At 35.4% G+C, this 22139-nt stretch overlaps 1 protein-coding gene across 1 annotated transcript in view; it reads left to right on the top strand.

Moving 5' to 3' along the window:
• The window catches only part of LOC311176170 (vacuolar protein sorting-associated protein 54-like), a gene marked incomplete at both ends in the record, with an annotated part of 92474 nt that extends 70764 nt beyond the window's left edge, over positions 1–21710 (top strand). The window contains 8 exon segments of the mRNA XM_084241478.1: positions 1043–1106; positions 3364–3469; positions 4336–4423; positions 4939–5060; positions 5175–5255; positions 8406–8513; positions 10780–10890; positions 21624–21710. Coding sequence (XP_084097604.1) covers positions 1043–1106; positions 3364–3469; positions 4336–4423; positions 4939–5060; positions 5175–5255; positions 8406–8513; positions 10780–10890; positions 21624–21710 — 767 coding nt within the window.
• Positions 21711–22139: the final 429 nt, after the last annotated feature.

Consider the following 22139-nt stretch of genomic DNA (forward strand, 5'->3'; position numbering starts at 1 on the left):
TGACTACCTATTTGGGTAGGCATTGGAGAAACAAAGGTTAATGGATAACAATTAATATTAATTGATTGTTTTATAGACAATTTGTTCAAAGCACTTTACATTGTTACCTCATTTATAAGTTCATGGCACTTACTTACTATACTTAACATATTTCACAAATATGGAAACAAAGAAATTAAGCAACTTGCCTAATGTTAGATAGCTAGGAAGTCGTAGAGTTGGGATTCAGAGTTAGGTAGTCTGATTTTTAGGGCCTTTTAACTACTATACTGTGCTGCTTCTCTACCATATAGAAAATTAAGAAACAATCCCTGTCCTCAAAAAATTTAATGACCTACATAGTGAATTGTGATTTGAAATTATAAAATACTGAATTTCTTTAAGCAAATACATTTAATGTAGAACTCAAGGGACTGGAAGCTTAGGGAAGCATGATAATAAAATGATTGGCTGATTAAGGTCAGTAATCTAGCCCACTGTGCTTTTCACAAAATTCGGTATGCAGAATTTTGTTTTATAATGGTAAAAAATATCATATGCTGGAAATAAAGTGACTTCTAGATTTAAATTTTGAATATTAAATGTATCTCTACTTTGATTATAGGTATTAACCTGTGGTCTAATAATTTTAATAAAGAAAAGACAACCAGTTAAAATGCTAGTTCTGCCTTTCCAATTTTTTTTAATTACTTACTGATCATCTATTATGTACAAGACATAGAGGATATGCATTTCATCAGCCTTTTAAAAGATAATGCTTCCTGTGTTTAATGGATATAAATTATGAGACTTAAAGAAGTTAATAATTGGCCAGTAATTGGCAAGACTGAAACTCAAATCCAGGTCTCTCTGATTCCAAACCCAGAATACTTTATTCTGTGACAGATTGCTTCCCAAGAAATAGATGTTTGTTTTCAGAAATAAGATGATTCTAATTCCCAAACAAGGACTATCTTCTTCAGCTTTTTCCTAGTTTAAAAATTTTCCTCCAGTATTTACTTCATCTTATATCCATGTCTCACTTATTTGCTTTATTCTCTAGCAAAAGAAGAAAGGAAACCAGCTGAAGTTCTCATTGTTGAGGGACAACAGTATGCTGTTGTTGGGTGAGTGACACTTTCATTAATTAGTTGTCAGTTATTTAAAAAGTAAGTCTTCTAGTTCTCTTGATGTGAACTGGGAATTTTGGATTAACAATCTAAAAGCCTACTAAGAATTCAAAAGAATTTTACAGATTCCTTTTTATTTACTGTATGTTGTAGAATTCTGTAGCTATTAGATAATATACTGGCTTAACAAGAGAGGGATTGGATGATTTTTCTTGTAAAAAAATAAATCTAGAGGTACACAATCCAAGGTGGTATAGTGGCTCCACAATGTTCCTTTTTTTCCATGGCTTTTTTAGTGTGTAAAATATAGCACAGTAGTCGAAGTTGTGGGCTCTGGAGTCAAAGTACTTGTGACCTTGGGAAAGAAAGTTGCCCTGGGTATCTCATTTCCCTTATCTATAAAACAAAATGTGGAAAATAATACTATTTGTAGAATTATTGCAAAGTAAAGAGGCAATAAATGTAAAGTATCTGCCACAGTTCTAGCACCTAGTAAGAAGCTGATGGTTGTTGCTAGGTTGTTTGGGTTTTTTTTTTATCATTTGTCATTAGGTTTTTTACTCTTACCGATAACTGTATTTCAAATTCAAGTTAACTAAGAAAAACATAAGTTCTAGTAATGTTAGTCTGGTATCACATGCTTTTTACTAAATGGGTAACTAAAATAATGTCTTTGTTATTTAATAGCACTTCATGGTTTAAATATTTTCATATAGACCATCTCATTTGATCTTAATAACCGTATTGTGAAGTAGACATTTCAGGATTCATGTGCTTTTCTGTAGTTACAAAAATTGAAGCTTAGAAGGTTAAGTAGTTAACATAAATGACTCAAATGGAGCCAAATTTGGAGTCAAGGTTTAGGTCTCCGTTATCTAGAGCAGAATTCTTTATATTTCTTTGTTTTTTTGGGTCACTGAATAAGTCTTTTCTGAAATGCCTCTATTGTGGCATTTTATCCTGTATATTAGAATTATTTATTTAATTATCTCTCTCCTTGGTTAGATTCTTGATTCCTCAAAGGTAGGGATCACATCTTAGATTTTGACTTCTCTTGGGATCTAATAAGCACTCAAAAAGTATATCAATTCTTGATATTCAAAATATCAATTCTATGATATTTTTTTCTTATTTGTGAAACTCTGAAATGCGCATGTTGTAAATTAACAGCTTCTCTGGAGTTCTTTCTCCTCTGGAGCTCTTTTCCTGGAAGGGGAAAGTTTATTTCAATCTCTGTATCATCTTATTCCTTTAATTTAATTATTATTTCTAGTTAAGAAATTATAATTTTAACTTTACTTTTCTGTGCTTAAAGGAACAGTCCCCTCTGGTTTTTCTGGCTTTTGTCTCCTCATGCGGAGACTACTGCCAAAACAATGCCCTGGCCTAAGGGAGGATATTATATCTTCTTAGAGAAGATTATACATGATAGGCAGTGGGATCTGCACAATAAAGCAGGCTGTAGGATTGTGTGTGTGGATAGTATTATATGGTCTGTGACATTAAGATGGATTGACGTCTAGACACTATCTTTTCTGAATCACTACTTTCTGGATATCCTTCATACTCATAAAATACTATTTTATATATGTCTTCATTTCTAAGCATCTCGTTGGACTTAGAGATCCTATTAGGGCATGTAAGGGCTCTTTCCCTCTTACTTCAAATTTGTTTTATCTCCTAGTAGTATCTCTTTTCAATATCTGACATGTCCTGCTAATGAATTGATGATAACATTCTCATCTGTAGAGAACTTTTTTTTTTTTTGCTTACCAATAAACAGGAGATAAATTGTTCTTAGAATCCATTGCAGTTTCTCTTTCACCTCACTAAGAAAATCTGGATTTAGGGTTCCTTCATTAATTCAACAGTTATTAATGAAGACCTACTATATAATAAGATTCACTGGGTAGGCTTTTTATTAGTGTTTCTGAATTAGCCAAGGGAGGGATACTTTTATATTGAAAAGACTTACTTAATAAGAATGCTACACAAAATAATATGCCCACTGCACAAAAAAAAATTAAGGAGGTACTCTTTTCAGTGTCATACAAGTTCTGATCCTGCTATTGCTTGCCTGAAATTGAGTGTTTCCTTAATTTTCCACTCTAGGAATCACTTACCTCACCCTAGTCCCTACTTTGCTGCACATGTAGGTAAAATATATAATTTACCAAGTACTGATTTTATATACCAAATCACTTTAATTTTTCTTGTTCCTACTGCCTATTGGGTCATCTTTCTTTTCTTGCAGAACTGTATTGCTGTTGATAAGAATTATTCTTGAATATTGCCAGTGTGTGGATAATATCCCATCTGTTACTACTGACATGCTTACTTGTCTGTCAGATTTATTAAAGGTGTGTATGATTTTACTCTTGTTAGTGGAAAAATAGTTGGAGGAAGTAATTCGCTAGAATGTGACTGATCTTCCAATTCTAAGACATTTCAAGGTTAAGTTATCTTTAAGACATTTTGTGACATTTGATTGTGGTTGAATCACAACATGTTATTGGAAGAAGGCTGCCTGCTTCCTCCCCACTATGCATTTAGTGATTCCTCATTACACTCATAGAGTTGTTAATGACATTGGAGACAGGAGATGATTTGTTCGCTAGGTGCTGAACATGACTGAGGCCACTTAGGTCAAAAAACCTGGACTGGTTTCAAATGTGCATGGAAGAATTCACTGAACTTTACAAAATTCATCTCACTAAGGTTAGATGTTTTTCTTAAATCATTCTTTAAGAACCATTGATGTAAAATGAAAATGTGGTGATAATTTTATTCAGGCATTTCATATTAACAGATATTTTTAGCTGCTAGTTTAGAGAAAAGGCTTTGTCTTTGCAAATGTCTAATCAATTCTGTCCAAAAATCGAGTTGTTATATTTCAGTCCAGAAAGGTTTTGTTTACCCTTGTGAAAATAGGATTATCCAATAAGAATAACTAGAACTGAAGTAGTTTTATGAATGTAAGCTAGATTAATTGCTGAACAACTGATTTTCAGAATTTCTCAAAATTTTTGTAAATATTTTAAATTACCTTCCCCCTCACCTTTTTTGGTCATTACATAAATAGGTTATAATTGCTTCTAATAGAAAATTCATTTGGTCCTTGAATGAGAGAAAACAGCAATGTTTTTTATAGAACTGTTGCCATACTACCAACATATAAAAAACAGTTTTTAATAAATTGTTTATTTTTTTCTCCTTCCTTTGTTAGTACTTCAATTCAAGAAGTTGCCAGTTAGTTCTTGGAGCTGGTGCACTGCAAGTTGTCGGACTAAAAACAATAATTACAAAAAATTTGGGTATGAATTCTTAAATTTAATTCACTTGCTGAGGTGTTACAATGATGTTGCTATACTCATTGTGTTTTTATGGTTCTAAAAGTAACAAACACGGCTTTGTTGGCTTATGTATTACCGTATTGGAAAACTAACTTTTGGGGAAATATACTGAGGATCTTCTACATTAATAAGTATGTTATTTGGAAGTTGCACCACTTTAGAAAATATTAAGATATAATATGTATGAAGTACTTTGGGGCGCAAGCCATCTGAATGTTAGAGGAGAATCAGTTGTTCCATTAGTTTCCTTATGCCAACAGTGCTCATGACTTGAGTCTAACTTGGGGACAGCACATTTATTACATTGTTCTGTACCAAACACTTAAACAAAATGAAACGTTGCTTTCTGCCACTGTGTTCTTCACTTATGAAATAAACTGGAATCTGTATAAAATTAACTTTTTTTGATACATAATTGAAGTCAACTAATATATTTTTTTGTTTCTCCATAATATATCCACTCCCTGGATGTTCAGCTCTTTCTTCACGCTGTTTGCAGTTAATTGTACACTACATTCCTGTGATCTGGGCTCATTTTGAAGCTCGACTGCAGCCTAAGCAATATAATATGCTTAGGCATTTTGATCATATTACTAAGGTATTTTAAAATATTTTTTCCTACTGGATTTTCATAAATTTAATTCCTTAATTGTTAAGTCTTCTTTAGATTTGTCTCTGGGATTTTAAAATACAATGTCATTTCTCATTACAGGACTACCATGACCACATAGCTGAAATATCAGCTAAACTTGTAGCGATAATGGATAGCTTATTTGACAAGCTGTTATCTAAGGTAATGATTTATGGAAATTATTAGCGTTTGCTTAAAGGCCTTGTGGCTTTTCATCTTATAAAGATAAAAAGTGATGAAAGAGTCATATCTCTTTCAAAGATATCATTCTCTTTCCAAGATAATCATTCACCAATTGTTAGAATATTTTTTAGTTCTTTCCCAAAAAGTGAGCATCTGCTGTTGTAAAGGCCACTTATAATGGCCTAACCCGCAATAGTCTAACAAATCAAATTCTTCAGGTTCTAGAAAAACTCAAAAAAATAGTTGCCATTCATCTCTGAAGGGGCCAGGTAGGTAAGGGGAGGGAAGATTATTTCTAGAATTATAGAAACCCTATACAAAAGTAATTTTATAGTGGCTGCATTGACAAATAACACACTTTCTTTAAAACCCTTGAAAGCCTTCTAGAGGCAGAATTGAAAGAACAAAGATCAAAATAGAAAAGTAAATAAATCGTTTCTGATAGTGTATTATTACTTACTTTCCAGACTAACAAGGCACTTTGAGATGCTGTTATTTCCCTCATAGATACACAATTTTTTTTAAAGATTTATTTTTATTTATTTATACAAGTGCTGGGTACAGTCAGAAGCACCGGAGGGTGAGAGAATTCACCAGAGCCAGAGCGGGGAGCAGAGCAGGCAGAAGGACCGAAGTACACTGCCGAGGGGAGCATTAGGCGGCAGGAGAGGTCTGCGCGCCACGTGGGGCCCTCCTCCGGTGGCCGGGGAGCAACCGGGGATCGAACCGGCACTGCGGAGGCCGCGGGCAGCTTTGCAACCCAGCGCTCAACCACTGTGCCACCGGGGAGGCCCTAGATACACAATTTTTACATTAATTTCTTATTTGCAAGGAGTAATATTTCCCAAAGTATTCTCAATTACATTGAGAAGATATCTTCCAAAAGATTTCATTTATCTAGCCCAATCACTTTTGCTCTATCTCACTCTTTTCCTTTCCCTAGGTTCTTCAACCCAGATCTCAGGGAGAAAACAGAAATTTCATAACTTGAAAGTCTGAGGGTTTACTTAGTTCATACTTTTTTGACCAAGAATATGCTTAGAGTAATCTTACAAAGCAAGTCACTTTGATAGGCTTTTTCTCCTACTTGGATCCATCAGATTCTGATAGCAGGAGACAAATCATGAAAAAAAAAAACAAAAACAGATAAGGTGGTGTCATTTCACACACATAGACATTTAATTTGGGGAAAGAAGAATAACACAGTAATATAATGAGTCTAAGAAGCTAATAAGTAAGGGTACATTGCTTGGGTAGAGTGATCATTAACATCTAATTTTATTACTGGCTGGACCAGTGTCCCAGCCACCATTCATTCACTCATTCACTTAAATTGTGTTAGGTAACAGCTATATATAAGGGTAAATAAGTCTTTATTCTCAAATACTAATTGTTTAGTAGGAAAACTATGTCGATAACTGTAACAGAGGTAGAATATATAAAGTGTCGTGAGAACTGAATTGATTCAGTGCTGTTGTAATTTTTAATACTTTGAAAGCAGTGTCTGCCATCTGGAGAATGAGATTTAGAAAAACTATGGATGAGGCATGTATATATACGTGCTATATTTTTAGAAGATTTATTTATGCATAGAAGAACTGGGGTGTAGGCCAGAGGTGCAGGGAGTGAGAGGATTCACCAGAGACAGAGTGGGAAGCAGAACAGGTGCATCTACTGAAATACACTGCTAAGAGGAGCAACGGGTGAGACAGGAGAGGTCTGCTGCACCATATGTGGGTTAGCTCCCTGTCCGGGGATCAAACTCAGGGTACTGTGGTGATAATGTGATAGCACTGAGATTTGCCCCTATTTTACTTTTAAAGAGAGTTAAGATTAAAGTAAATGAAGTTGAGGTGAGGAGATATTCTGAAGGAACAGCATAAACATATGTTGATATGGAGTCATAAAAATAAAGTTTTATATTAGAGTTCTGGAGATGATAATAATAGAGCCTCATAAGGTTGTAGTGAGGATAAAGAGATAATACTTGGAGTATTTTTTTTAATCATGTGTCTGAGTATATAGCAAGTTCCAGTAAATATCGACTACTAATGCTTTTGCTGCTGTTAATATTAACAAAAGTAATTCCTTTTACCTAATGTATTAGGGTAGATGAATCAGGAGTAAGAAACATGGTAGTGGAGAGCTCTGACTGCCAGTAGAAAACTAAGCAGTGTAAGTGAGGCTTCTAGAGGTAGGAGTTATATTCAGTAAAATTCACCCTTTCTAAGTTTGATGACTTTAACAAATGTACAGTAGTAGAACTACTGTAGCCAGGACATAGACCAAGTTACATCATTGTTAAACATTCTCTTGGGCACATCACCAGTCAGTCCTCTCCTTTTGGCCCCTGACAACCACTGATCTGACTTTCATCCACATAGTTTGCAGTTTCCAGAATGTCTACAAATGGAATTATACAGAATATACACTGTTGTGCCAGATTCCTTTTATTTGCATAATGCTGTTGGGATTCATGGATGATATAGCATGTGTTAGTGGTTTGTCCCGTTTTACTAGAGTCTTGCACCTTGTATGGATATATCATGTTTATAGTTGATAGACCTTTGGGTTGTCTATGAAATAATGGGCTGTTATGAATAATCTTGATAAACATCCATGTGTACATCTTTGTGGGTATGTGTTTTCATTTCTTTTGTGTAAATACCTTGGAATGAGGTTGATTGATTGTTGTATAGAAATGTAAAAATTATTGATAACTTTATAAAAAAAAACTGCCAGGTTATTTTCCAAAGCGACTATACCACTTTTTCTTCCTATTTGTGACATATAAGAACTCTAGGTGATATTTAAGAATTCAGGTACCCCAGCACTTTCTATTGTCTGTCTGTTTTTGAATGTTAGTCTAGTAGATCTGTGTAAAGTGATCTCTCATTGTGGCTTTAATTTACATAATGATGAATGTGCATCCTCCATGTGTTAGTTTGCCATTTCTTAAAATCAAGTAATATGAATCATTCGGTGTTTAACTTTCTCAGTGATCCTCCTCCTCCAGGGGTAGCTAACCTCTGCTTTGGTCAGTGTAGGATACTGAACTTAGCTGAATGGTGGGAACAGTATTGCAATCCAGAGGACATGAACATAATTCTCATTATTTTTCCCTGCTAGTATGAAGTGAAAGCTCCCGTTCCTTCTGCCTGTTTCAGGAATATTTGTAAGCAAATGGCAAAAATGCATGAAGCTATATTTGATCTCCTTCCAGAAGAACAAACACAAGTGAGTAGTAATTCCTAATTCCTAAATCATTTTGAAAATATATGCCGTATAATATCATGCAGAATTGGAGTGTTTTTACATACTTTTGGCACAGTCATATATCAATATGATTGTCATCATTTTTCAGGTTGTTGTATTGACTAATGGAACATAAATAAAAATTTCTGATTTCAAAGTGCTCTTGCTCTGACAAGCCAGAGCAATAACTTTGCTAAATGGTCAGTATTTCTAAAGGGTAGATTTTGTATTTGTCCTTTGAATATCAGAGATCCTAGGTTCTGCTTACAACATTCACTATATTATTTGTTTAAAGATCAGAGTTGGCATTTATCAATGCATAATAAAATGTTAGCCATTGTGATTATAATCCAAATTGAATTTAGGAGAAACTCATTTTGATTTAATAGTTTGACACATAAAGTAACTCAAGCAATATGCCTTGTAGGTAATATTTGTTAGATCATCAGTCATCTGTAGAGACCACTGACCAGGAAAAATAACAAAATATTAGTCTCTGTCACATGTCACCTCCTTCTTAATTATGAAGTTATCCATTCTCTGTCCCTCTTACTTCCTCTAGAAAAATAATGCAGTTCTTTCGTTTATCAGTTACAATCCTATCCCCAACCTCCCTCTCGTCCCTCTTCTGACACTTTAAAAGTTCCAGTATTCCCGGATGGTCTCACTCATAGCAGGAATTTAGAAAACCTAAATAAGGGACCAGGAAAAAGACTAATTGCAATAAAGTAAAAATCAAAATCAACAAGCAGCTATAGACCAGAGACACACTACAGTGGGGGGCAGGGGGAGGAGAAGAGGGATTAGGGTCAGAAAAAGGGTGTGGGAATTGTATGGAGAATATAACCAAAATGAAAATGCATACATTATGCAAAAATGAAAAATGATGTAAGAATTATATAAAATAAAATAATTCTTAAAAAAGTTGCAAAAAATGAATGATGTAAAAATATATATAAATAAAAAGAAAATTAAAATAAAAATTTCCAGTATTCCCTTTTTTCCCTAGTCCTTATCTAACTTAGTTTGTTTCCTCTGTACCAGGTGATCTCATTCAAGCCTAGTCATAGAATGATACAATGTTATCATAGAAACCTAGTTGTATAGCTAATGAACTTAATTTTCACTGGAATTTTTGCTGTTTAGATAAGGTTGTTATTTCAGTTTTTCATCAAGTGGTTGAATGCATGAAAATGATATTTGGGAGAAGGTGTCTTTCCTAGTGTCTCTTGCCTGCACTTGTTCCTGCTGGTTTCCTTCACCATGCTACCTCAGACTTCTATCTCTTACTAACTATTACCATTTTTCTTCATGTTTCCATAGGTTTTCATTAATCATAAGCACCCTTATAATTAAGTATCATCCTGCTCCTTGAGAGTTCTGTGAAGACTGAGGGGAACCATGAAATATGGAGCACCCACTAGGGTTTCTTACTTTTTATTTCTTTCTAACCAACCATTTTTTTCACTCTATTTGTAAAATTCCCCCCACCTTTGATAGTCTCACCTTCTGGATTTGCTTTCTGAGTTCTAATCCTAGGGTAAGACTAACCCACTTAGGGAGCTGGGCATACAGGTATTTTATGTGTTTATTTGCATCATCATTTAAGGGAAATTCACACTAAAACTGGACAAAGGTTAAAAGTTTGATATCAGTAGTGCCACTTGAAAATACCAGTAATTCTACAAAACTTTTCCACAGATGATCTTATAATTTTTCCCATAGAAAATATATTTTTCTACAAAATTGTTTCCATAATTTTTAGATGTTGCCCAAAGTAGTATTGGATCACTGCATGAAAATCTGCATGCAGGAACAAATTAAGGTAATTTTACCAGTTTAAAAGAATGAAGGTATCTTTATCTTCATTATAACTTTTTGTTTTCTTTGTCAAGTTCCTAGTTAATATATATATCATAATTCTCCATTTCTTTTCATTCTTTTTACCTGTCATGGTTCATCCCACTTTCATATTCTAGAGAACTTCTTCCAAGGTACAGAATGACAGTACTAAGTCGTATCACTACACAAGTATCACTGAGAGAACAGGAAAAGACAGCTTTATCTAACTACAGAAAAAAAAACTATACTGAAATAATACTTTCTGAGGAGCATTTTTCAAATGTATGCCAAACAAAATTTTCTAAGGACATTTTCTCTTTCTAACACTGATTTGATATTGATAACACAGATTCTTATATCTTCTATTTAGTAGAGTGTCAAAAATATAATTTTATTTCTTTTCCAGGTGTTATTTTTAAGAATTAATGCAAGTTATAAACTCCACTTGAAAAAACAGTTATCTCATTTAAATGTGATAAATGATGGAGGACCTCAAAATGGGTATGTTTTTGCCATGGTTTTGCCACATACTCCCATATTAAATTGATTTTATTCTTTATACTGATTTTATTCTAGATTTTATTCTTTATACTGTCTTTTTCCATGATGGAGCACAAGTATGGTATAATCAGCAAAATTTTGCATTTCCTTCCTTCTATGGAGATCTTTTTAATCTGCCTACCTGCCTACCTATTATCTATCTATGTTAAAGTGTTTTATAAGTGATCAATTACTTAACTGATATAGAGCCACCTTGAGGCAGTGTTAGTGGGACCTCCTTAGCTTCCCCAGTATTCTTCCTTTATGCACACAGGACTCAGTGTCCTACTTTGTAGTTGTGTGACCATGTGAAAGTCACATAAACTCTGTCTCATTTGTAAAATGAGAAATAAGATCTGCCTTAAATTCCTTCAAAGGATTGCAAAAAATATATGTATATATTTTATTGTAAGCTTTTGGACAAATTGTGTTATTGGTGAAATAGTATTGTATAGTATATGGGAGAATGTAGGATTTACAATCAGAAAATTTGGGTTAAGTTCTGCTACTTACTAGTTGTATAACTATGGGCAAATCACCTTAATATTTCCTGGGTATGTTATCTATTGCATGGATTTTTAGGGACATAATATTTTATTCCCTGTTAAAGGAGGTTCAGGCTTAAATTTCAAACTTACACGAACAAACTGAAAATTATTTTGAAGTCAGAAATTGACCTCGCTGTAAAAAAAAAAAAAAAGAAAGAAAGATTTTGCAAAAAGCAGTTTAGAAAAATTGGGACTGCTGTGTCTGTGACCAGGCTATATCTGGCAGTAATCTGATTCTTTCCCTTTATTATTATCTGGAGGTTATTTCTTTTTTAGAATTGTTATTTTTCAAAAATTTCAAAGCATTCAAGTATAGTAGAGTGAATATCAATTTCTTCCCAGAGACTGTTCAAACAAACTAATATTTTTTAAGCCTCACTTAAATCATACCTTCTGCTTTTATTCTCATAACTAAATCTAGGTTGGTGGTTTGACTTTTTTTTCCAGATTAATAGTTCTAAACCATTCACTTATTATCTATTATTTTGTTAATATAGCTGTTTGGGGGTCAGTACAACCTTAGAAATTTTCACTCACGTACTTGGAGACACTAATTCTGTGCAAGTCAATTTATGTTTTTGAGTGATACTTTAAAAGATACAATTCCTTGCAAATTAAACTCTAGACTTAAGTGAGACATACTGACAAACTGTTTATAAGGAAATTTTGTTCCTGAAATGGTTCTAAAAATGTACCTTTTTTTTTTTGAGATGAAAATCCTGTAACATAAAATGGTTTTATTTTATTTTTTTCATGAAATTTTATTTTAATATAATTCTGTGACAGATAAATGCCTTCTATTGTTTTGGATCCTTTGTTTTTGAGATGTAGGATATTCCCTATAATGTCAGTCATTTGGCAAAGCTTTTGAACATGAGTGTGTGTATGTGTGCATTTGCTCAATTCCCACATGACAGGCACCATGCAAGGCTGAGGACAAAGATGAGAAAGTCTCGTTGAGACATGCACAGGGTGGTGGGTGAGAACGTTCAGGACCGAGACAATGTAAGAAACTGGCATTTGGGCTTTATAGGAGCGTGAAGAGAGTGGCCCAAGCCAGTCTTAGGTGGGGCGAGTGAGCCGCAGAAGATTCTAGAAGTGACACTAGAGCAGAGTCTTCCAGGAAGGAAAGGAGCACAGGAAGTAGGGTGTAGGGGAAAAACCAGAAGGAATGTTCAGCCTAGGCAGCAAGTAGGAGGAGGAAAGGCTGGAAAGACAGGAGCCTTATCATGGTGTCCTGGCTGGGGGGTTAGAATACTATTCTCCAAAGTTTATTTTTTTTATTTTTTTTTCCATTTTTTAAAATTTTAACATTTATCATTTTTTACATTTTTTTAAACAATATTTGCTTCCCCCCACCCCCTCAGATTGAGTCCCCATAGAATTTCCTTCCCCAAGGTACCCAAACACCATCACCTCAGTCCCCTATGCTCCTCCCTCTCACTTCTCTCCCTCCTCCTCCCCTGCAGTATGTCTCTGGTTTATAATTGTCTGTTTTTGCTTTGTTGTGTTTTGTACTGTTACTATTTTTTTTACATTGATGTTTTATTTGGTTCCCCTATATTCCTGTTACAAGTGAAACCATCTGGTATTTTTCTTTTTCCTTCTGGCTTATTTCACTGAGCATAATTCCTTCTAGCTCCATCCATTTTGCTGCAAATGACATGAGTTTATCTTTTTTGATTGCTGAATAATATTCCATTGTGTATATATACCACATCTTCTTGATCCAGTCATCTATTTTTGGGCATTTGTGTTGTTTCCAGGTTTTACCTATTGTAAATACTGCTGCAATAAACATAGGTGTACAGGTACTCTTTTGAATCACTGTTTTTGTGTCCTTTGGGTAGATCCCTAGTAGTGGCATTGCCAGATCGTATTGTAGCTCCATATTTAGTAGACTGAGGAATCTCCAGACAGCTTTCTACAATGGTTGGACCAGTTTGCACTCCCACCAGCAATGTAGGAGAGTTACTTTTTCACCACATTCTTGCCAACATTTGTTGTTGCTAGTTTTTTTTTTAATATGTGCCATTCTTACAGGTGTAAGGTGGTATCTCAGTGTGGTTTTGAAATGCATTTCTCTGATTATAAGGGATGTTGAACATTTTTTCATATGCCTGTTGGCATTTGCATTTCCTCTTTGGAGAAATGTCTTTTGAGTTCTTCTGCCCATTTCTTTTTTTTAGTATATGTGCTGCCGAAGCGAGCACCTTCTGCCCATTTCTTGACTGGATTGTTTATTTTGTTTTTGTTGAGCCGTGTGAGTTCTTTGTATATCATTGTGATCAGTTCCTTATCAGTTGGATGGAGTTTAAAGATTTTTTCCCAATCAGTGGGGTGTCTCTCAGTTTTGGTTAATGTCTCTTGCTGTGCGGAAGCTTTTCAGTTTGATGTAATCCCAGGTGTTTATCTTTGTCTTCACTATCACTGCTTTGGGTGATGAGTCTTTAAAGATGTTTTTGAGATGTATGTCTTGTAGTGTTTTACCTATATTTTATTCTATATATTTTATGGTTTCAGGTCTTATGTCCAGTTATTTTATCCATTTTGAGTTGATTTTTGTGCACAGTGAGATGTAGTGGTCTAGTTTCTTTTTTTGCATGTGGAGGTCCAGTTTTCCCAGCACCATTTATTGAACAAACTGTCCGTGTTCCAGTGCATGTTCTTTGCTCCTTTATCAGAGATTAGTTGTTCATATAAGTGTGGCTTTATTTCTGGGCTCTCTATTCAATTCTATTGGTCTGTGTGTCTGGTTTTGTTCCAATACCAAACTGTTTTAATTATTATGGCTTTGTAGTATAGATTGAAGTTTGGAAGTGTGATACCTCCTTTCTCCTTTGTTTTCATCAATAGGGCTTTGGCTATTCATGGATTTTTGTGGTTCCATATGAATTTCATCAATATTTGATCTATTTCTTTGAAGAATGTCATTGGAATTTTTATTGAAATAGCATTGAATCTGTATATTGCTTTTGGGAGGATGGCCATTTTAATAATGTTGATTCTTCCAATCTGTAAGCAGGGGATGTCTTTCCATTTCTTTTTGTCTTCTTCAATTTCTTTTAACAGTGTTTTATAATTTTCTTTGTATAGGTCTTTCACCTATTTTGTTAGGTTTATTCCCAAGTATTTGATTTTTTTTGTTTTCAATTATGAAAGAGATTTTTTATTTTGATTCCTTCTTCTTCCAATTGACTGTGTATAGGAAGGCTACTGATTTTTATGTGTTGATTTTGTCTCCTGCTACTTTACTGAACTGGTTGATTATTTTGAGTACTTTTTCTGTGGAGTTCTTAGGGTTCTCTATGTATATCATCATATTGTCTGCAAATAGTGATAGTTTTACTTCTTCTTTCCCTATCTGGATTCCTTGTATGTCTTTCTCTTGTCTTATTGCCCTGGTTAGGACCTCCTGTATTATTTTGAAAAGCTGTGGTGAAGGAGGACATCCTTGTCTTGTTCCTGACCTTAAAGGAAAGGACTTCAACTTTCCACCATTGAGAATAATGTTGGCAGTGGGTTTGTCGTATATGGCTTTTATCATGTAAGGTATGTTCTTTCTATCCTGAGAATTTCAAGGGGCTGCATCATAAATGGATGTTGGACTTTGTTGAATGCTTTCTCAGCATCTATTGATATGATCATATGGTTTTTATTTTTGTTTTTGTTGATGTATTGGATTACGCTTATCAATTTTCTTATGTTGAACCATCCTTGTGCCCCTGGGATGAATCCCAGGTGTACTATCTCTTTGATGCATTGTTGGATTCTGTTGGCAAGGATTTTGTTGAGGATTTTTACATCAGTGTTCATTAGGGAGATTGGTCTGTAATTTTTTTTTTTTTGTGATGTCTTTGTTGGGTTTTGGTATTAGTGTAATGTTGGCTTGGTAGAACGTATTTGGTAGTATTCCTTCTTTTTCAATTTTTGAAAGAGTTTATGTAGGATAGGCACTAATTCACTGCTGAACGTTTGGTAGAATTCATTTGTGAAGCCATCTGGGCCTGGGCTTTTGTTTTTGGGGAGTGCTTTGATTACTGCCTCAATTCCGCTGCTTGTAATTAGTCTGTTTAGTTGTTCTATTTCTTCTCTGTCCAGTTTTGGATGATTATATCATTCTAGGAATTTGTCCATCTCTTCTAGGTTGTTGAGTTTGTTTGCATATAGGTGTTCATAGTAATGTCTGATTATTCTTTTGATTTCTACTGAGTCTGTTGTGATTTCGTCTCTTTCATTTATAATCCTGTTTATATGTGTTTTCTCCCATTTTTTCTTTGTGAGCCTGGATAGAGGTTTGTCTATTTTGTTTATTTTTTCCAAAGAACCAGCTTTTGGTTTCATTGATCTTTTGGATTATTTAATTTCCAATTCATTAATTTCTGCTTTGATTTTTATTATTTCCTTTCGTCTACTGGCTTTAGGGTTTTTTTGTTGTTCTTTTTTCTAGCCCTTGGAGAGATGAGATTAGGTTGTTTCTTTGAGTTCTTTCTTTTTTGTTGATGTGAGCCTGAATTGCTATATATTTTCCTCTTATTACTGCTTCTGCTACATCCCATACATTCTGGAAAATGGTCTCTTCCTTGTCATTCAACTCAAAGTATTTTTTAATTTCTTCTTTGATCCCCTCATTAGTCCAGTGGTCTCCCAGTAGTGTGGATTTCAATCTCCATGAAATGGGAGGGTTCCTTGTTTTCTTTTCATGATTTATTTCTAGCTTGATGCCTTTATGATCAGAGAAGATAGTTGGGATGATTTTGATCTTCATGTATCTGTTCATGTTTATCTTGTGGCCCAGTATGTTATAGATTCTGGAGAATGATCCATGTGCACTTGAGAAAAGTGTATGCTCGGATTTTTTGGGGTGCAGTGTCCTATAGATGTCTGTTAAGTCCATGAGTTCTATGTCTTTATTTAGGGCTCTACTGTCTTTGTTTATGTTTTGTCTCGTTGTTCTGTCCATTGGTGAGAGTGGGGTGTTGAAGTCTCCCACTATATATGTATTTTCTTTAATGTCTTTTCAGAGCTGATAATAATTGTCTAATATATTTTGGTGCCCTTCATTTGGTGAGTATAAGTTGATGAGTATTATATCTTCCTGATGTATTGTCTCCTTGATCATAATGTAGTATCTGTCTATGTCTCTTTTTACCTTTTTTAATTTGAAGTCTATTTCATCTGATATAAGTATGGCTGTTCCTGCCTTCTTTTTTGGTCCATTTGCTTGTAGGATTGTTTTCCAACCTTTTACTTTCAGCCTGTGTTTATCTTTTGTGGTTAAATGTGTTTCTTGGAGACAGCAGAAAGTTGGATTTTGTTTTTTAATCCAGCCTGCTACTCTGTGTCTTTTTATTGATTAGTTTTATCCATTTACATTTAGAGTTAATATTGATATGTTGGCATCTATGTTTGCTATTTTGTTTGCCTTTTTGTGATTTTATTCCTTGCTTTATTCTGTTCTTGTTCATTCCTTTGTTGGTTTTGGCTTTAGGACCTCTTGTAGAATTTTTTGGAGTGGAGGTTTACTTGTAATGAATTTCTGGAGTTTGTTTGAGAAGGTCCATATTTTTTCTTCGTAGAGGAAGGAAAGCTTTGCAGGGTAAAGTATTCTTGGTTGGCATTTGTTGTCTTGAAGTTTGCTGAATATGTTACTCCTTCCTCTTCTTGCCCATAATGTTTCTTCGGAGAAGTCTGAAATTAACCTGATTGGTTTTCACTTATAAGTTATCTGTTTCTTCCCCCTTGCCAGTTTCATTATTTTTTCCTTGTCTTGGACTCTTGCAAGCTTTACTATTAGGTGTCTTGCTGTGGTTTTCTTTTTCATTGTGGTAACTGTGAGTTCTTGCTTCTTGTATGTCTATATTCGTCTCCTTTTTCATGCTTGGGAAGTTTTTTTCAATTATCTCTTTGAATAATTTCTCAGTTCCTTTGTCTCTCTCCTCACTATCTGGAATGCCTATAACTCTTGCATTTCCTCTCTTCATGGAGTCTGATAATTGTCTAAGAGTATTCTATACCGCTTCATTTGCATTTCTCTCTCCTTTTCTCTTTTGGCTTGTTTTATTTCTGTATCTTCGATAGTACTGATCTGTTCTTCCATTTCATTGATTATATTTTCATTGCTTTTCCCAGAGTTCTTTATCTCCTCTAGCAATCTTTTAATCTCCTGTGTTTCTTTTCTTTTCTTTCTTAAGGTCTCAATTTCATTCTTCAGTTCATTGATTATTTGTCTCAAATCATTTTTTTCCTTTTTGTTTTCTTTCTGCTTTTTAATCATAATGATTATTAATTATCAATCTGATAGGCCGAGAAGTTTTTCAGTGTCATTGTTGAGCTCTGGTGACTGTATTTCTTTTTGTGGTGTGTCCTCCTGCGGGCATGCTTAGTTATTTATATTTTTTCTTCTCCCTGTTTGCTTTCTAATTAGTTCTCTGCGTTGGGACATTGTGCCACTGGTGTTGGCAGGCATCTCTTTGGAGCGCTGCTTTAGGGGTCTCAGAAACTGTTTACCAGACTGAGACCAGCACTGGTAGGCCAATATTCCACCAGGGTGTTGATGCTGTGTTGTTGGGCACTATTTTACGGCTCCCTCCCTCTGTATTTACTCAGTTCAGAGAGGAAATCAGCTAGTTGGTGATTTTGTGCCCACAGCTGTATGGATTCCACACCCTGAATTCTGCACTCTAGGTCTCAGTTCCAGGGCTATCAGGTCCAAAACGCTGGCTGTCACCTTGTGCAGTGCCCGCTGCTATGGTGCTTCCCACACCCCAGATCCTGCGCCTGGCTCTCAGTTCCAGGATGGAGTCTTACTCCACGCCTTATTTCCCACCTTACCCTGGTTTGTGTGTCCCACCCTCTCTCAGAGCCTGAGGGTGTTTTTGGGAATCTCTGGTTTCCAGCTATCAGGATTTGGTGATTTTTCTTCCTGGTCAGTAGGTGGCGCCAGAGATCTTTATTAGTGTCCTTCCAGAACTGTTTCTCTTTCCCGTGGGTGGGTGGAACAGACTGGGAGTGGCGTAGAGAGCCTCAATGGCATGGGGGTTGCTGTGTCTGCCTTGAGCCCCACCGTCGTTGGGATCCCAAGCCCCGAATTTTGTGCCCCCGGTCTCAGTTCCAAAGCCCTCAGATCCAGGACGTGGGCTGTAGCCCAGTTCAGTGTCCGCAGAAATGGCACCTTTTGCACCCCGCTCCCAAGTCTGGGCGCCTGGTTTCTGATTACTCAGTGAGGGACATTCACCTCAATGAGAGCTCCCATGCTTCTCCCTGCAAGCCTAGGTCGCAGACGCGGGGACCTGGGCAGCCGCCATTCGTGTATGATTTTCAAGCGAGCTGCTTTTTCCCACAAGCTTACCGGCTGGCCTTGGGCTATTTGTGGGTTTCTGGGAGTTTTTGTTCTCTAATGGCGCCTGGAGCAATTTGCTCACCTCCTCAGCAATTCCTGCACTGTTCTCCACAGTTCCAGCTCACAGGGTGCGGTGCCTAAAATTGTTCCTTTCCACTCACAGTCCTGTTTGATGCATAGTTTGTTCTTGTTGGTTGTTTTAGTTTTGCTGTTGTTGTTGTTGTTTTCCTCCTTTCTGTTGGTCAGAGTGCCGACTTTGTGGGAGGGGGAGGGTAGCAGGGTTCTGAGCTTTCCTCCCTTCTAGTCTCTTTTATGGCAACTTTCTTCTTTGGGCAATTTGCCAGTCTCCCGTTTCTCTCCCATGTCCCAGTTCTCACAGGGACCTGCTGCTTTTCTTCCCTATTCACTTTTTTTTTTTTTATGGGAGGTCTTACTCGCAGTGTTTCCCCCCCCCGCCATGTTGATTCTGTCCATAAAATGATTTTAAAATCAACAATTTAGTGGCCCTTGCATACTCACAGTTGTGCATCCACTACCTCTACCTATTGATAGTTCAACAGATTTTCACTACTCCAGGAAATCCTGTACCCACTAAGCAGTTTGTCCCTTTTCCTCTTAGCCCTGTACTTTTCCAATGAATTTTCTGTATTTTAAGTTATTTAAAACATAGACATAAAAAGAATAAAATACTTGAATTCCCGCTACTGAGAATTGATCATAAACATCTTTCAGTTTTACTTGAAAAATATGAAAAACATGGCATTTTGAATGAAGCTGAAGTACCCCTTTCATCCCAACTCCAGTTCCATTCACTTTTCCCTAATATTTAGACAATATTTTTAGTAAGTTTAGTCTACATCCTTCAACTCTTTCTCATTTATTATCTTTATATCTAAGGAAAATGTGTGGTTCTATTTTATAAATTTGTTTACTTACATGGTACTTTGTAGCTTTTTTCCACTGAATTGATTTCTCTGTTGACACAGATGTTGCCCTTTCTTTGACTGCTGTGGTGTATTCTCTCACATGAAAAACCATGTTAATGTATACATTTCCCCTAGTGACAGATGTCAAGGTTATATTACTTTTCCCCCCAATACAAACACGCTGTAGTGAATATCCCTATACTTATTTAGGGCGTGATCAGATCACAAGTACATTCCCACTTTACTAGCTATTGTCAGAATGTTCTCCAAAGTGACTGTTCCAAGTTTATACTTCCACCATTTCCCCGCATTTTGCCAGCATTTGCTGTTAAAGTTTTCATTGTTGCTCATATGCCGGGAGACAATATCTTGTTTTGATTTGCATTTCCTGATGTTTGTCATCATTTCATGTTTATTGGTCATTCATATTTTCTCATCTTTCCCTGTTTGTGTTCTTTCCCTGTTTTTCTCTTGGGTGTTTTTTATCTTAATTGTACATGCTCTCATGGTTATATATGCTTTTCTTTTGTGTTCTTTTGTCAATTTTTTTCAATTTTGATGTAAACATACACTTTCGATTGAACTGTAAACAGTGTGTCTATTAAATATAACTTGATATTTTTAAATGGAGATTTATGTTAATTTTGTTTAATTTTTAATGTGGGGAGCTTGCCTTAGAAAGGATTTGCTTTGAACTGTTGCTGTCAGTTCAGTATGCTTACTAACCACATTTTTCACAGAAAGTATAGTGTAAATTAAACTTTTCAAAAGACACCCTGAATGAGTTGCAGATGAAAAATATGGTCCTTACTAAACTGTCATGTGAAAACAGGTGAAACTTCGAGTACCTAAGTCCAAAGGTATTTACAAATTAGAACATTTATAAATTAAACTGAATATTAAGGTTGCTTACAACACGTTTACCCCCATGTAGTCCAGCAACCTAGAATTTATATATTCATTAAAAAAACTGAAGTCAGAGTACTTCTTCTCTATTAAAAACTACTAAATAAATCAGTCTCCTATTTGTTTCTCTCTGGGCCACATCCATCAAAATATACATCTAATTTGCCAGTTTCTAAAATGACAGCTCCTATTTTTTATGAATGGGGTGTTGGTATTTCTGTTTATCTGAGCATTCTTTCTGGGAGTATTCTTTCAGGTGTATGTGACGTCTCTCTACTCAAAAGTATAATTCTTTCCTTGTTCATCAAGTGTTAATATAATTATCATAATCAAACTTTATTTCCAGTATTACTTAAACTTGAATTCCCAGCCTTCATTTAACTCCTTGGGATGACATACAGAAACCTTGTCTTTCCCTTGATTACACTTGTCACATGTATGTATACTTTAATGACAATTAACAAATATCTTAAACTATTTTTCTGTTTGATACTGTTTTAAGCAGTTATATTGGGCACAATTACAAGACTATCTCCAAACTGTGTTGGTTTATTCCTTTTCAAAATGCTTGTTGCAATAGAATATTAAATGGTCTAACTATGTGGTAACAGGAATTCTGCTAAGGGGGATCTTCACATTTGGTCCCTAAGAAATCTGAATTACAAATAATAATTTAGCAACGATGGTAGGGCTCTGATTCTGTAAGCATTGCTACTTTAATCATCTGAATAGAAAGTGGGAGCTTTACTGATTGTAGAACTAAGGCTACCAGAGGGGAGGAGAAGGGAAGGAGCCCTTAGGACCATGTAGAGGAATACTGGTGCTCTGGTGATAGACATGGCAGGTTAAACATACATTTGAAGAGGTGTGAACCTATACCCCTAAAACATATACAGTATTGTAATCTGTTACTTCAAAGTAATTTTTTTAAGTGTGAGATTTAAAACTAATTTTCTCTCCAATGTTTAGGTTGGTCACGCAGATGTAGCTTTTTTACACTGGAAATCTTCAAGCCTTAAAAGGCCTTAAAGATTTGGACCTAAATATGGCTGAGATCTGGGAACAGAAGAGGTGATATGACATACAGGAAAATTGGGTATTTCATCTGGCCATGGGATATGTATGTTTGTGAAGAAAATATGGATGCCTGTGATTCAAGAACTGAACCTGGAACCCAAAGTGGGGTGGGGTAAGGGGAAAAGGAAAGTATCAGTGTTGGGAAACTTGGATTCAGTGGGATCTACAAGGAATGCCATTTTTGTGCTTCCTTCAGCGAGGAGTAACTGATCAGGTGTCTAACATTTTTCATTCTCTCTGGAAACAGACTCAGGTTTCTTTGGACCAAATCCAAAAGAACACATAGCTGTAACACAGCTGTAGTTGACTAGAATGCTCTGTATACTTTATATTAAAAAATGCTTTGCATTTCTTCCAGTGCAATGAAATTCATATGGTGTCCCACCTTATTTAATGATGGTACAATTTAAAATATTAAAATCTTAGT

Source organism: Talpa europaea (genome assembly GCF_964194135.1).
Source record: "Talpa europaea genome assembly, chromosome: 8".
Lineage (NCBI taxonomy): Eukaryota > Metazoa > Chordata > Mammalia > Eulipotyphla > Talpidae > Talpa > Talpa europaea.